Source organism: Scleropages formosus, chromosome 24 (genome assembly GCF_900964775.1).
Source record: "Scleropages formosus chromosome 24, fSclFor1.1, whole genome shotgun sequence".
Taxonomy (NCBI): Eukaryota; Metazoa; Chordata; class Actinopteri; order Osteoglossiformes; family Osteoglossidae; genus Scleropages; species Scleropages formosus.
The window spans coordinates 10,159,785-10,176,795 of NC_041829.1; the positions used below are offsets into that span (position 1 = coordinate 10,159,785).

A 17,011-nucleotide genomic window follows, 5' to 3' on the forward strand; every position below is an offset into this window, starting at 1 on the left:
GTAAGCAGATTTTATTGTCTTTAGGACTTTTGTGAGAAACACTGATTTCAATAACTGCTTGTCCATAGCAAGGTTGCAGTGAGCCAGGTTACTTGAGAAGCACATGCACGCACAGCCTCAGTGCACTCAAAAAATGTAAAACCTGGCTAACAGCTATAGTGGAGGAGCTGCTGATCAGACTTACTGACACACATCTCCTGGAGAAAGCAAATGTTTGTCCTTGGTTGTCAGAGATGGGATAGGAATTCCCCAGGTATTAATGGATGATTCAGGCCTTTTACATTCCATCTTAAGTTCATCTGATTTGTCCTAAAGCTAACCATATTTTCTCAGAAAACACACACACACACACAAAATGTAGATATATATGACCATGCCATAGTCAGCAAATGGGCTTGAGTCTTCTCAAGGTGGGTTTTTGCTTTTGCCATAGAAATTGTTCACATGTAATAAGTGTGAAAGTAATACAACTTACAGAATCGGTACAAAAGACTCCCTGGTAAAATGCTATATTATTATACACTTCAGTAGCTAAATATTTCAAAGCAGGAGCACTCGGTGGAATGGTCTACCATCTTTCATAGACCGCAGCTCGCATGTTGGGTATATGATGGAGAGCTCTGCATACTCTCTGCACATGCCTCGGCCACCCTTGGACTAATAGAACTGGCCCCACTGGTTTCCCCCAGTGAAGCCTCCTCCAACACAGACATTGACCAGATTCCAGCTAATGGTGTAAAACCTCCATTAGTGGGAAATCTGTACAATAATTAAAAAAATTTTTTAAAAAATCCTAAATTTTCATTAAAGAGCTTGTTCTTTAAAATGGCCATTGGTCTCTTCAGTGCCAATTTCAGATAAACAGAAGAAAAACATTCTGAATACGGACAGTACATGTCATCAGTATTTCAACCTCAGTTCAACTGGGATCTCAAACAGTTTGAAATGTTTGTGTACTATCCAGCAAAACCGATTAAAACTATGTGGTTTTGAATATATATAAAAGGTTGAGCAGCAAAAAAAAAAAAAAAAAAAAACAAAGGATTCCAGCAGGAAAAAACCTAAACACACTACCCCAAAAGGTCAGGGTAATAGTAAAATTAGCTGCAAATTTATATCCATTAATGAGTCTATAAGTTCTTCAATAGACTGGATCCTAGTGGTTGTTGGTGTAATGCCTTGTTTTACAGTAAAATAAGAGTTAACACACAAAATGTGAATCTGTCTGGACGGTAGCTACACAAAATTAGCACTGGCACAATGAGAACGTCTTGGCTTCGGCTGCAGCCATCTAGTCTTAGGAAGCTTTCCTTTCCACAAACTGCAGATTGATGGGTGTGGCTGGAGCTAGCAATGTTCTGGTGAGTGGTTCCACTTTAGTTCCAGATGGATCAGGGCGCACTTCGTAGCATTTTATAAACTGCAAAAACATTATGTATTAAAAGATAAAGATGCAAGACAAACCACAGACTAGTTCTCCTGCTAATAAATGTCTCATTGAATGGGATTGCTTTTAACGCAGGTTAAGTCTAATTGAGTGTCGATGCATCTGAAGACAATTTACACATAGTTGGCTTTCCTGAAATCACTTAATAGTATTTTGTGGCAAAATAAAAACGTTAACGTTGATTGTAATTAGTGGCACATTACGGCCAAAGTCTCACCCTGGACAGCATGAGGTACATCTCCAGTTCAGCCACCCTCTTGCCCAAGCAAGCACGGACCCCATAGCCAAATGGCACAGAGCCAAAGGGGTGCTGCTTGAACTTCTCTTGGCCACGAAACCAACGCTCGGGCAAGAAGGACTGTGGCTGTGGGAAGTGTTGTTCATCATAGGACACTGCGTAGTGGCACAAGTGGAACAGTGTCTGCAAGCACAGGTTTATTCAGGTCAGCATCTTAAAAGGCACAATTTCATTCATCATCAGGTTTCCATAACCCATTCAGACTATACATGAGGGTTTAAATAATTTAGTGAACTATATCAAAATATAAAGTTCCAGTCATGACAAAGGAATCAGCCTAAAGTGACTAAAATACTTATAGCTTTAAAAAATTTCAAATAAAATCCAAAAATTCCCTTTATGCATGAATTAGTATGGCAAGTCATCCCCCCCTTTTCATAAGGTTAAACTGAATATGGGATAGTACTAAGCATTTGGTCATATGAGGTGAAATTTAACATTTTCATATTTATCCCATTTCTGCAAAGTAGTATTGCACAGCTTACGTTTTTTGGAAAGATGTAATCGCCGACCACTATTTCATCGTCTACAGTGATTCGTGCATTTCCTGGGACCACTGGGTACATCCTATGGCAAAGCATCACAATAAGGTTAGAATCTTCATATTACATGGTTTCTTATTACATTACGGTTTCTTGCTGCTCTGTTCTTACCTCAAAGTTTCCTTCACAATGGCCTTAAGCCAGGGCATCTTAGCAAAATCACTGCTGTCAGGCACTTTGTCCCCAGGGCAAACGCTATTCACCTCTTCATTCAACTTCTCCTGGATGTGTGGCTCTTGAGCCATGTGGTAAAGGGCCCATGAGATGGTATTGGATGTCTGGAAGGTGGATTGTTTTGTAAGGGGAACCTCAAATCAGCATAGCTGCTCACTCAAAGAACCCATTATGTGCATGATGGCTAGCATTTAAAAAAGAAACTGCCCCCCCATATAAAATTACCAGCCACATGAGTCGGTAAAACTACTTATTCAAGATTGATGAGAAGTCTCAAAATGGCTTTAAAAAAAAAAAAAAAAAAAAAAAAAAAAAAACTGGTATTCATTTTTCATCTGCAAATAAATGTTGGTCATAACATGCATTAGAAAACTATTTCTACAACCTAATTTGACTGAATTAGGGGGATGTCTGCGTTGTGAGTAATGAGTGACCATAATGAGTCCAAGTATCTTAACATCTCTCCAAAATAGAAGAGTATTGAATGTGAAAAATTTCAGACAAAGCTGACATGTTTTGAAACTTCTGAATGTAAGGCAAAGATTGTAGGTCTTGGGAAACATTAAACAGACTTCATTCCAGCACACAGAGAATCCACTGAAGCCTGGAACCAATTATACGATTTGTGTAGCTCAACGGTAAAATACTTACATGTGGTACAGAAGCACCGCCCTTGCCTTTCAATTGGAAAAGTTCAGAGGGGTTAACTTGGGGTCTTTTATTGTTTAAATTTAAGACCAAGGTGGCTTTATAAAAATAAAAAAAACAAACAGGGTAGGTTGTGAAATAGGTATAACAGACATGGTGAAACAATCCAGATAATGTTAATTCTACCAAGTATTGAAGTTGGTACAGGTCCTGGCTGCCAGGTCCTCTAATCTCCTCAGCAGCTAATGTAGGAAGTAACTAAGATTATGGTAACAAATTCCTAGGTATCCAAAACCAGAGTTTGCTAAAGGGGTAACAACAGATGGAAATAAGGGGAGTACTGGGTAGTCAGATTCAGCAAAATTTAATTTTACACCTTGAAAGTTTACTACAATAGCATATTACCATTAGTCCCTGCAGTTCTAATGTTTCAACATTACTCTGGTATAACAGTACATCATTATACAGATAAGTACAATGGTCCTCTTCTCATACTAGAAATGGAGCAATTGCTCCTACTGACTTCTACCAAAGTTTTTAAATCATATGCATGACTAGTAAGAGCGAGTGGGGACAGCATGCCACAATGCTTTTCCCCCCACAGAGAAACCATCCAACAAAAAGTCATTTGTATCAGCCTGTGCTGAAGGGTTAAAATATAAGCTTAATGAATGAACCATCTTACATTTATCTGAAAAAGCAAATAAACTTTCTTCCCTGCCAAATGCCTTTTCTGCCTCACAAGAGATAAATCAAAGCAATAAAATCATAAGATGCAATGTACATCATTGTGGCTATATATGATTTTAGCATCCAATCTGATAAGGTTTAATGATTTATGGGAGTACAACCTCAGGCCTGTGTGCCAAAGGGTTGGTTACAGTTTTAAACCCACATTCAGCAAACCAGTAGGTTAGAAGAAGGAGCATTAACGGATTTTGCCTTTCTTTAGACTACTTAAAGCTGGTGAGGGGGTGCGGTGGCGCAGTGGGTTGGACCGGGTCCTGCTCTTCAGTGGGTATGGGGTTCAAGTCCTGCTTGGGGTGCCTTGCGACGGACTGGCCTCCCGTCCTGGGTGTGTCCCCTCCCCCTCTGGCCTTACGCCCTGTGTTGCCGGGTTAGGCTCCAGTTCCCCGCGACCCCGTATGGGACAAGCGGTTCAGAAAATGTGTGTGTGTGTACTTAAAGCTGCATTCCAGGAGTGAGGGATATAGCCCTCTTGATAAATATTACTGTTATTAATATAAGGCATAATTAGGAGCAAAATGTGTTATTGAATTTCACAGAAATGCTGCCAGGTCCTGGCACTCGTCCCAAAGACATCAATTAGTGTACTAGATCACCTCAGGGCTAAAGGGTGCATTTAAAAAATTAATAATAAAAGTCCTCATCTGAAGCACTAAGCAGCAATACTTTGTAAATAAGATTATATTTAATTATCTGAACCTTACCCAAGAGGGGTGTGAAGGGACTTATTAATTGCCTATAAGCCTGTGTAGCTAGACCTGGAGGAGTGCATACAGCCTTAACCTCATTTTGTTGTAAATGCATTCTGGTGATGGAGTATATGATGCTAACCTGTGGCACTGATTTGCTGTCAGCAGCAGCAAATCGGGAAGCTAGCAGAACTAAGTTAATGGAAAACCTTTTTCATTTTCCCATTATCCATGCTGAAAGGGGGGAAAAAAGTAATTATCTGGCAGGTGCTGGACAAGAAAACCAGATAGCTGGGGAGCAGGGTTCAAAACATGGACAAAAATTGAGATTCCTTGGCTGCATAATAGTCACTCCTTACCGTGTCCACTCCTGCCAGCAGGAGTTCTGTGATGCTGCCCAGGATCTCATGCAAGGACATCTGCTCGCTCATCAGTAAATGTGTCAGGTATGCCCCCTGCACAGGCTCCCCCAGCTTCACCTTCTCCTGGATATCAGTGATCTTCTGTTCCACCAACTTGTGTGCTGTGGTCAAAGGTCACAAACAACCACAAAGTTTTACAGCCATCTTTGGTAAAGGAACTGGTTAAAACTTCTTAAATTTGTAAGACCTATACATCAACTAACCTACGTTGTAAATTGACAAGAACTACAGCACCAGTTAGTGGGGGGTCAGATAAGAATTCTCTGTGCAAGCCTTATCTGACCCCCCACTAATTTAATGGATATACATTTGCATTTCCAAATCATGCCATTTAATTCTGCCCATTTGAAACAGAAACTTGTAATACCGCTGCATGACCTCGCTTAGAGTGTTGATGGAAGTGAACTTTGAAATTCAGGGCAGTTTCAGGCAGAAAGCAGTGACCTTCGCAAATGTTTAACTTGAGCCAGAGAAGAAAACGATACACAATATAAAGTCATAATGGGCAACACAATAAAGTCATAATGGGCAACAAAGTATGTGCACTTAAGGTCACCAACTTTATGAAGGGACATGTTTGCAGATTGATTATTCTACCAAATGTGGAATTGCCTCATTAGTTCAGAAAATTTGGTGATTTTTAAGTCACTGTAAATTTCAGCATTGGAGCTTAAAACAAAATTTTTTATATTTTACTGGAAAAGTTATAGAAAGACATGAGAACAAATAAATGACAGTTTTTACAGTCAAAGAGAAAAGATAGGAAGGAAAGCCAGCAAGCAGAGCTCTGAGTCTGACCACTGATGTAGACAAATAAGTGAAGTTTTATATGCTCACCAACTTTGAAGAGGTGATCCCAGGCAGCTACAAAGTGCTTCCAGAAGGGGAGGTAAGACCAGGTGTACTTGGGAAACAACATGACAATATGAGAGAGGCGGAACATCTCCCCCACAGAGAAGATGAACTTCTGCGTCTCTTCTGGGATGTTCTCATTCAGACACCCCATTCGAGTCTCAAACAGGACTGAGCAGATCCCTTTAAAATAGTCACAGTAAAGGTAGAAAAGAAGAATGTGACATATTTGTTTAGGGGCAAAAGGTTCCATCCTCAAAATGTAACTTGCAAGAAAAAAGTGGAAAACAATTTGTTCTACCTATTCATGGTTGGGGGGGTGGAAGTGTTTATATTTTATGCACACTTTCCTGGAATGGCTATATCACCCAACAAATACCAGCCAGCCTGAACATGAAAAAGTGAATTTGAAAAACCATAAATCAAGTCATTTCCATTCTTTGAATACAGCCTCCTTGTGTTATACATGTTTGGGCTGCAAATGTTCAAATATAAAAACACATTGCAATTTATTTTTAATTGCATTTCTTCACTTCATGCATTTTCTAAAAATTCAGTTTGAGGAGGAATGAATGCTACCTGCATTTTGGAAACATTAGCTCTTAGGTGGCAGTGAAACACACTCAGAAGTGTGAGATTGCCTTTGTTTAACTCTCTTCCAGTGTTTACATCTTAATTCTTCTTATCCTATCTGGGATGAGTAATTCTGCATGTTCATGGGATGCATTTGTCATTAATCTGAACTGAATAGGAACTTGTGTGTTTTCAGTCATTTAAAATGACTTTCTATTTGTTAGTATTATATGGTAAAAAGAACATTTTTAAATTCTCTTTCTGCAGCTGTGGCCTTTAAGAACTTAAGACAACCCAAAATATGAACACTGATTTACTACATAAAATGCAAAAATATTAAGATACAACATAACACAATTAACTCCACTACAGTAAAATGACCAACAGTGCACAAGAAAAACTTGTAGGACTGCATAATGTTGACAAATGCAAACTCCGGGTTTCATCTGCGTATCTGATAGGGATTCACCCTGAAAAGGTGTGCCAATTCAAAATGTAATACTGTTGTCAAACTCATCAAAACAAGAACTGATTACAAATCATTATTGGGGGGGTACCTCATGCATACATTTCAGCAACAATACCTAGCCATACTAATGGGTAAACAGTACCAAATATAATCAGGTTTTGCAGCAATTTTTATGTCAAGTTATTTACAGTTTTAATCACTGTATATTTGCAAAATCGTACAAAGAGGGCCGGTCACCTGAATAATGCTGAAACAGCTCACTCAAAGCAAACTATCAGATAATGCTCTTAACTAGGGTTCAAAGTATTAATTTAGTGGACAGAACAACTTTCGAACATGTTTAGAACAGAACAAGCTGTAACTGATAAGAGACGAATATTGCAGGTCACTTTAAGTAAATACAAAAGGACAGATTAGACTTGTGCTGCTTATAGTACATGTAAAAATTTTGGGTACATCTTCTGGAAACCCCACCCCTCCAATAACTTAAAACATTTTAATTGCAGGTCATTAGATTGAGTTGTCAGCCTTCTTTGCCAGGGGGATTTTGCACAACTCAGATTATGGGACATCTTGCTGAAGAATAAAAAATTGCCAAGCTGGCTGTAAACCTGGTAGAACAGCATTTCTCTGAAGTATGCTATGATAATCATGCTGGTTAAGACTTCCATTTACTTGTCATAGAGTTGGTGATCTTTTTCAACTTGGCCCCAGACAATGACACTGCCTCCTCCACGCTGGGCAGCAAAAGCCACACAGGCAACTTATGTGCACATTGCTGCCACATCTACTTAGGGGTTTGACCCTAATATGTCAAAATTTGTTCAAGCTATAAAACCAATTTCTATTCATTGAAACAGCCAGTTTGTGGGCGTTTTTGACTCTGGTACATGTGATTTTCAAGCAGACACACGTTAACATTTGACTGGTGTTATATATATATATATATATATATATATATATATATATATATATGTATCTATAGATATATATGTATCATGTATAAAGTGAAACAAGCATAAAGTGTACATATACAGTATTTAGATTAACTGGAAACCACACGCTTGGACTGCTGCCCCCGCGACCCGGCCCCAGATAAGCGGAGGAAGATGGTGATGATGGAAACTACACTACAGCATATTTTGTTAATCTCATTCACCTTCAAAGGCAAATTTGTACAGTTCTCCTGTGACATCAGGAACAATGATCCCATCTCCCTTTGTCTGTCTGATCCAAGCCACTTTGTGGATAAAGTCGGTCACCACCGGATTGATAATACTGCTGTAGCTGGACACATGCTGGGGTTTCAGCATTCTGGGATTCAAGATGCTCCTGATTCGCTGCCATTTATCACCCAGTCTGAAACAAGGAGGATACTAAGCAGTTAGCAAAACAGGATAATACAGTTGGTTCCTGAATTAAAAACGCTTGAAGAACAAGCTTTTCACCATAACGGGTATTTAGGACTCCCCCCACCCCCTGATGAAGAGACCCAGCACAGCAATTCAAATCACAAGAGAAAACTTTACCTGGTGCATTGAGAAATAATCATGAATATTAAGTGCTACCTTAAGCTTGTCTACAGTCTTACCACGGTTCTCTATTATGCTTTATTATTTATAAGAAGTTAAGAATACTGCTGCCAGGAGACTCAGGACACAGACATGTGCACGAGGCACCCCAGCTCACCAGAGGGAGGGGACGTCTGCCAACCTGGCCTCTGTGACCTACCTAGTGGGATAGAGAGTCAGTCCACTGCTCTGTTACAGTCTGAAAAACTGTGCTGTTGCCTCCCAACCCATGGAACAGTGTTGATACCGACATTTACATTTATTCATTTAGCAGACTTTTTGAAAGCGGCGGACAACTCAGAAGAAAACATTTTCATGCATTTCAAAAAAGAAAACTTAGAGGCAGGTACACAATTTTGTAGCAGGGTTAGTTTTGGGGGGGTAGGTGGCGCAGTGGGTTGGACCAGGTCCTGCTCTCCGGTGGGTCTGGGGGTTTGAGTCCCACCTGGGGTGCCTTGCGACGGACTGGCGTCCCGTCCTGGGTGTGTTCCCTCCCCCTCCAGCCTTACGCCCTGTGTTGTCAGGTTAGGCTCCAGCTCCCCACGACCCCGTGTGGGACAAGTGGTTCAGCCAGTGTGTGTGCGCGCGCTAGTTTTATCCAATACTATAATTTTTTTTTTTTTTTTTTTTAAACCAGGGGACATTACTGCATATAGAACTGATAAACCCTTCAATCGCTCCGCATCTCATTTGACTGAGCTTGAGTAACAAATCAACTCTTGGTCTCAAATAAGTTCAGAAGCAGGGGACGAACTGTGCCTTGTATTTTGATGAACATACTTCTTATGTTTCTGTAAAACTTTTTTCCAAGTTCAAGGAGAAAATTTTTTACAGAAACGTAATAAGTATGTTCTTCTGACAGAATCCAGAAGCATGCGCTCCGATAGTATTCACACCTTTCCTGTCCTACTGATTGTATTTAGTAATGTGACTTGTCAACCTCTGTTCCATAGAACACTCCTGAAGCTTTACAGCATTACTCTTTTGGAGATGAAACTTGTTTCCATCTCAAGGACAGCAGGTAGCACAGGAGTCAGGGCTGTCACCTTTCAACCAGAAGGCCCCTTGTAGGAATAAGTGGCTCCTGCTGTAGTACCCTTGACATAGCTACTTTCCTTGACTTGCTCCAGTGTAAATACCTTGCTTTATGAACGGGTAAAGTTGGACGTCTACTATTGTAAGTCACTTTGGGCAAAGGTATCATCTACAGTAAATGAAGGTTAAAAATAACTAAAAGCCCTGAAAAAGCAGGGAACCTTGAGCTTTGGGTCAAGTTTAATACCAGTGATGTAATTAAGATACTGTAACATCACTGAGGGGAGTAAATGTAAATAGTTGGCATTAATGTTTATGTGTGTGTACATAGTTGTGTGTGGTTTCTGATTGGTTGTTGTTCTATTTATGTTCAGTGTTTGAGAGTGGGATCCTGGGGAGTCCCGGGGGGAACCCCTTAACCATAGGGTGCAGCAGGGGGGCTGGGAGTGACCCAGGGGGATTTTGAGGTGTTCTGGGTCTTGTACTGTCTGAAGCGTCTTTGTTAAAAGTGCTGTTGGGGACATGTACAGTTTCAATAAAGAGCACGTTCCTTTTACCCCGTCGGTCGAGCCTGTTTCTAGTAGCTCTATGGAGGGACGCTACAGTGGTGTCAGAAGTGGGATGGTGCACGCTCTGAGCGAGCAAACCCCAAGAACCGACCGGGGAAGAGAACGTTCTCGGGAGATCGAAGATATTCAGCAGAAGACTTCGGAACTGCTGGCCGCTTTGGAGCAACTGTGGGGACCGTCACCACCACGCCGGCGAGAGGCTTCCCTCACGATGGTGTGCGGAGAAAGAGGTATTCCCCAACCACCGCCCAGGACGCCAGCCTCGGGGGAAACACCGCAGCGAACAGCGCTCCGCCTGCCGCGGTATTCTGGGACGGAGCCGTGGGAAACATACGAGGCACAGCTTCGCCTAGCAGTGCGGCACAACGGCTGGGATGCGGCAACTACAGCAGCACAGCTGGGGCTAGCCTTGGAGGGGAAAGCGCTGACCGTGCTGCTAGACGTGAGAGCGGACCAACACCAGGAGCTGCCCGCGCTCACGGCTGCCCTGAGACGCCGTTTCGGCCAACACGAAACAGCGGACTATTATCGCGGACAGCTCACAGCGAGACGACGCGGCAAAGGCGAAGCCCTGGGAGCGCTGGCCGCGGATATCCAGCTCCTGGCGCGGCGGGCGTACCCGCAATACCCCGCAGATATCCAAGAAGACTTGGCGCTGCAGGCATTCCTCCGAGCGCTCGCCCCAGAACGCCTGCAGCAGCATGTTAGGCTTGCTGCCCCGGCTAACCTGGAGGCGGCGCAGCGAGAGGCGGAACGCGCGGAAGCCGTCCTACGGGAGGCGAAGGAGCCCGCGCATTCTTGCCGCTCCCTGGAAGACGTCACTGATGACGAGGTGGAGGGAGAAGCTGCGCGCCAGGTCGAGGCACCGCCTGCGCGCCAACGGCCCCCTATTATCTGCTGGCGTTGTCGGAAGCGAGGTCACCAGGCGCGCCACTGCAGAGAGCCCGCCCCCGCGGCACCTCAGGGAAACGGCAGAGGGGCGACGCCGTGAGGGGGGTTTCGCCCTGTGAGTCCGCCCCTTCTTGGGGCGTACCCTCGTTCCCGGTGGGACGCCTGGGGAAACTCCGCTGCCTGCAGCTGCCCTGCCTAATAGAGGGCGTGCCCTGCGAAGCCCTCGTGGACACGGGGTCTACAATCTCGATCGTCCGCAACGGAGTGCTGCCTGGAACGGCGCGCCATCCCCCAAAGGGATGGACCGAGGCGTCAGCGAGCCTGCGCACGGTCACAGGAGAGACCGTGGCGATGTGGGGGAAAAGACGTTTGCGCCTGGCTGTGGGCAACCAGCTGCTGGAGCACGAGTTCTGGCTTGCGGAGATCCAGGATCCATGCATCGTAGGAATGGATCTCCTGGCCGAGGCAGGGGCGGTGCTGGACCTGGGCAGACGGTCGCTACAGCTGGCAGGTGAGAACATTGCCCTCACTCACATGCGGCGGCGGCGAAAGAATCTCAAAACGCGCGCCCTCTCCGCCAGTTCACGAGTGCAGGGGACCGGGGCTGCGCACCAAATGGCAGTTGAGGGAGAGCCCGAGGCATACAGCGGGGGCTCCTCTGGTGCAGGGTGCGTCACGCAGCCCTCGGCGACGACTCGTGAAGCGGTGCAGATGCTGTGGCAGCGCAGCGGGGCGGAGTTAGAAGAGGGTCAGCGAGAGCAGTTGAGGGAGCTCCTGAACGCCTTCATGGACATCTTCGCAGCCCGGGATGAAGACTGCACCAAAACGGACCTGGTGCGGCACCACATTGAGACAGGTGGCGCGGCCCCCATCCGCCTGCGACCGCATCGCCTAGCGCTGGCGAAGAGGCAGATTGCGGAGGAAAAGGTGAGAGAGATGGCGGCAGCGGGCATCATTGAGCCCTCCAGCAGCCCCTGGTCAGCGCCGGCGGTCCTGGTGCAAAAGAAGGACGGCAGCTGGCGGTTCTGTGTGGATTATTGTCGCCTGAATGTGGTAACCAAACAGGACTCCTATCCCCTGCCACGCATTGACGATGCGTTGGACTGCATCGCGGGGTCACAGTGGTTCAGCTCTCTGGACCTGAGGAGTGGCTACTGGCAAGTTGCTTTGGCGCCGGAGGCCCGGGAGAAGACAGCATTCACCCTGGGGCGGGGCCTCTGGCACTTCACGGTCATGCCTTTTGGCCTGTGCAACGCGGCCGCCACCTTTGAACGGCTGATGGAGCGGGTCCTGTCAGATGTGCCCAGGAGCCGGTGCATCGTCTACCTGGATGACCTGCTGGTACACGCCTCCTCCTTTGAGTCTGCGCTGGCAAATCTGAAGGAGGTGTTTGCTGCCATCCGTGCGGCCGGGCTGAAACTGCACCCCGCGAAGTGCAACCTCCTCCAGCGGCAGGTGAAATTCCTGGGCCACGTCATGGACGCGAATGGAGTGTCCACGGACCCCAACAAAGTGCGGCAGGTGCGAGACTGGTCAGCCCCAGAGAACGTGTCGGAGTTGCAGAGTTTCCTGGGGCTGGCGTCGTATTATCGCCGCTTTGTGCGTGGTTTTGCAGACATCGCAGCACCACTGCACCGCCTCACTGCTAAGGGCACCCCGTTCGAGTGGACCCCTGAGTGCGCAGCCGCCTTTCACCGCCTGAGGGAGGCTCTGGCATCTGCCCCCGTCCTGGCTCTCCCGATCCCTGGGAGGACTTTCATCGTGGACACGGACGCCAGCGATCAAGGCATCGGAGCTGTGTTGTCGCAGGCGGGAGATGGAGGTGAGAGGGTGGTCGCATTCTACAGCCGCCGGCTGAGTCGCCCGGAGAAGAACTACTGTGTCACGCGGCGAGAGCTCCTGGCCGTGGTGGCAGGGATCAAACATTTTCGCCCCTACCTCTACGGGACCAGGTTCCTGTTACGGACCGACCACGCCTCACTCACATGGCTCCTAAACTTCAAGGAGCCAGAGGGGCAGATAGCACGGTGGCTGGAGCTGCTGCAGGGGTATGACTTTGAGGTCCAACACCGGCCAGGACGCCTGCACACCAACGCCGACGCACTCTCTCGGCGCCCTTGCAGTGCAGGCTCGTGCAGGCACTGTGTTCGGCTGGAGGAGCGGCGGGCGACTGCAGAAGAGACCTGCGCTGTGCTGGCGGCAGATGCGGCGAGTGATGGGGGATCCGCCGACGACACAGAGCTGTTCCGCCGGGCCCAGGAAGCCGATCCAGAGCTGGCGGTGGTGCGGGGCTTCCTGCAGTCGGGGCAGCGCCCACCCTGGACTGCTGTGGCCCCACACGGACCCACCGTCAAGTCATACTGCTCACAGTGGGACAGCCTTGAGGTGAGGGGGGGCTGCTGTATCGGCGTTGGGAGGGGCCAGTGCCCGGCCAAGTCCTGTGGCAGCTCCTCGTCCCCCGTAGCCTCAAGGAAGATGTGTTGCAGCGAGTGCATGGTCCCGCTGGCATTGGGCACTTCGGCGTGGCGAAGACGCTGCACCGGCTGCGCCAGCGGTTTCACTGGGCGGGGTGTCGCCAAGACGTGGAGCTGTTCGTGCACTGCTGCGATGCCTGCACGGCGCGTAAGGGCCCCAGTGACCGGTCGCATGCCCCCCTGCAACGACTTCAGTCGGGCGCCCCAATGGAGCACGTGGGCGTGGATGTGCTGGGACCCTTTCCCCGCACTGATCGGGGAAACCGCTACGTGCTCGTGGCCATGGACTACTTCACCAAGTGGCCCGAGGCGTACGCGGTACCGGACCAGAGTGCCGCGACCACAGCGGAGCGGTTGGTGGAGGAGATGTTCTGCCGTTTTGGGGCGCCAGAGAACCTGCACAGTGACCAGGGCAGGAACTTTGAGTCACAAGTTATGAAAGAGGTATGCGACCGGCTGGGGGTGCGGAAGACGCGCACCACGCCCCTTCATCCACAGAGCGACGGGCTGGTGGAGCGTTTCAACCGGACACTCACCATGCAGCTCTCTGTGCTTACCTCCCGACATCAGCGCGACTGGGACAGACACCTGCCCCTGGTCCTGTGGGCGTGCCGCTCTGCTGTCCAGGAGTCCACCGGCTGCACCCCTGCCCTGCTCATGTTCGGACGCGAGCTGAGGACTCCGGTGGACTTGGCTTTCGGCAGCCCGCCGGAGCCCGAGGTGGGGGGTGAAGTGGGTCCGGAGTACCTTCGGCAACTGCGGCGACGTTTGGAGTCCGCGCACGCTTTTGCCAGGCGCCATCTGACGGAGGCCGGCGGGCGGCAGAAGCACGCATACGACACGCAGTGTCGCGGGTGCCCTCTGGCCCCAGGAGACCGAGTGTGGGTATACAATCCCCGGAGGAAACGCGGGCTCTGCCCTAAGCTCACAGACAGCTGGGTGGGTCCCTGCGTGATTTTGGGTCGGCTGTCGGATGTCGTCTACAGGGTGCGGATGGGGCCAGGGCGTCGGCCGGTGGTTCTACACCGTGACAGACTCGCCCCCTACCATCCCAAGGAACCTGCACCGGGGCCTCCCGGAGAGAGTCCACCAGGTCCAGCGGGTTCACCGTCCCCGCACAGACCCAGGAGGGTGCGCCGGTTGCCTCTGCACCTCAGGGACTTTGTGCTTTCGGGGTCGACAGTCGCCGGGACGGCCGACTGCTAAAGGGGGGGCAATGTAACATCACTGAGGGGAGTAAATGTAAATAGTTGGCATTAGTGTTTATGTGTGTGTACATAGTTGTGTGTGGTTTTTGATTGGTTGTTGTTCTATTTATGTTCAGTGTTTGAGAGTGGGATCCTGGGGAGTCCCGGGGGGAACCCCTTAACCATAGGGTGCAGCAGGGGGGCTGGGAGTGACCCAGGGGGATTTTGAGGTGTTCTGGGTCTTGTACTGTCTGAAGCGTCTTTGTTAAGACTGCTGTTGGGGACATGTACAGTTTCAATAAAGAGCACGTTCCTTTTACCCCGTCGGTCGAGCCTGTTTCTAGTAGCTCTATGGAGGGACGCTACAATACTAAATAAGTCAGGTGAACAAGTGAACCGGGACAAGAGGTAGATCCTAGAGCCACTCACTCAGTAAGCGGACCATAGGAATAACTGCGAAGCTCTCGGTAGGTTCTCCAGTGGGGCATGTCTGTGCGGACCGGGTGCCGTCCCTCCTGCCTCAGCATTTGCTCAATGAGCTCAGCACTTGCCACGTTGATGACGACCAACGGACCAAACTTCGACTTCCAAAGTGGACCGTATATGTTTCGGTGTTCAACCTAGGGTAAATCGAGAGGCGTGAAGGAAGAGATTAATTTAAAATCAACGTTTCCCAAGAGAAAGAACTCGCATACGGCGAAACCTAGTTCTCGATAAACGTCATCGTGCTCACCAAACTAACGTTGTCAATGTCTACACTAAACGTTACCATACTTGCTTCACGAAATTGACTCGGCAGGACCAGCCAGGCCATCAGAGCAACAAGTATTTCAATTTTTTCTGTACTTTCTTTTATTTATATTTTATTTAGTGAGGTATGCAGCAACTCCCAAGCAATCGTAATGAGGACTCGAGTATAAATTATAAATTAGTTCAACAGGTACAAAGTACTTGCAAAACGAGTTTCAGTAATTTTTACTACTCTGGATGCGTCACGTTAACATTTATTTTTGCTTTCAGAAACAATCAATGACGAACCTGGAATATTATTGTATACAACATGGAGTTAATGTTGGGTTATTTAAAGAAAGGTCATTTCCGCAAACAATTTTCGACAAGTTTGGGCAATCGCTCGGGACATGATTTCTGAGGAAATGCATTGCAACCTGAAAAAGACTAAAAGAGAGATACTAACTGTACATCTACGAAAACATTTTCTGAAATATTTCCAAAAAATGCCAATTGAATTTCTGTATATGTATGTAACTTCTATATTTTAGATTTTTGGAAAAAAATCATTAAGCATACGGCTGAAACGGTTCAGTTGTTTCGCGTTAGTTAACGAACACAACTTAGCAGAGCGGTGACGCAGAGCGGAGCGCGGAGCGATACACACCGATATAGAAGCGAGACGCCAGCGCGACCGGACCTACCTGCATTTGGTGCGTTTTCTGGAAGTAGCCTTTACCGAAGAGCCAATACATGGATGTGAGGATGCTGGGTCCGCTCAGCTCCTCCATGCTTTTCAGTTTTTTCCCGTTCAGAGCCGCCGCCGCCACCGCCGACGAGGAGGAGGAGGAGGAGGAGGACGAGGAGGAGGAGGAGGAGGAACCGCGCCGACCGTGAGCGCCCTGCAGCGCTGCCGTTACCGGCCGCATCCCGGGGGTCACTGCTCTCCTTATTAAACACGGCCGCAGCATCGTCATCATCATTTCATGGAGCCTCTCTCTCGGTACAAGACCGGAAACACCTAAGGTTTTTTTTCAAAACGCGCAAATCTCGGTACGACTACCCCTAGTAGTAGTATTAGTAATAACAAGCGCAAAGTTTTACTCCCGATTGTGCTCGCAGAAGTAGCAGGGAATGAAGCACTGCCCCCCTCCTCACCTCAGCCGGGAATCGCGGACCGACGACACGCGGAAGTACACTGCGCTGTACAGGGACTGAAGTCCATTGCTGTTGCCGGTCGCGCCGGCCGTTCGTACTCCACGGATGGGGTGTGTTTCAGCTCCACACGTGGCCGTGGGTTGTTTCTGAGAGACATCAGTGCGTATTACGCAATTCTGGGCACGGAAAGGCTCTGTGCAGTGAAGGACAAGCTACGGGCTCTACAGCCAGGGGCATGATTTGATTTCAGGTAAAACAGCAGCAAGAGGGTAGCCGTCCGTCCCATTGACTGATCCTGGATCGGTCAAGGTCGCGATGTAATATTTATCTACCGATTTTCTGTAATATAACTTAAAGAGTTAATGTAGTTATCCGTCACAGTACAGTGTCACTACAGATAACTGCCCAAGAAAATGGAACATGAATAAATTAGCAAAAGGTTACATTGCAAACAAGTGTTTCCACACAGATCAGATGTGATCCAGGCTGATGATAATTAAGAAATTAACCTGCCCTCCTGCTTAAGATATTTAAAT

The 17,011-nt window shown here is 47.7% G+C and overlaps 1 protein-coding gene across 1 annotated transcript; it reads right to left on the bottom strand.

The window, feature by feature from the left end:
• Positions 1-57: 57 nt before the first annotated feature.
• cyp27a3 (cytochrome P450 family 27 subfamily A member 3) lies at positions 58-16,146 on the bottom strand. Its single transcript, XM_029248760.1, has 9 exons — positions 16,022-16,146; positions 15,018-15,208; positions 8,021-8,220; positions 5,805-6,002; positions 4,905-5,068; positions 2,399-2,565; positions 2,231-2,312; positions 1,665-1,868; positions 58-1,420 (listed from the first exon to the last, which is right to left on the bottom strand). Exons 1-9 carry the CDS (start codon positions 16,106-16,108, stop codon positions 1,298-1,300), a joined length of 1,416 nt encoding a protein of 471 aa, XP_029104593.1. The 5' UTR covers positions 16,109-16,146; the 3' UTR covers positions 58-1,297.
• Between the last annotated feature and the right edge of the window lie 865 nt (positions 16,147-17,011).

What these genes read in the sequence shown, in the direction of transcription:
- cyp27a3 (XM_029248760.1), bottom strand. Translation starts at nt 16,108, where the DNA reads ATGGAGGAGCTGAGCGGACCCAGCATCCTCACATCCATGTATTGGCTC. An exon ending in GTACAAATTTGCCTTTGAAG is followed by an intron (nt 6,003 to 8,020) that starts GTGAATGAGATT and finishes ACTATTTTAAAG; the next exon opens with GGATCTGCTCAGTCCTGTTT. An exon ending in TGTACCTCATGCTGTCCAGG is followed by an intron (nt 1,421 to 1,664) that starts GTGAGACTTTGG and finishes ATGTTTTTGCAG; the next exon opens with TTTATAAAATGCTACGAAGT.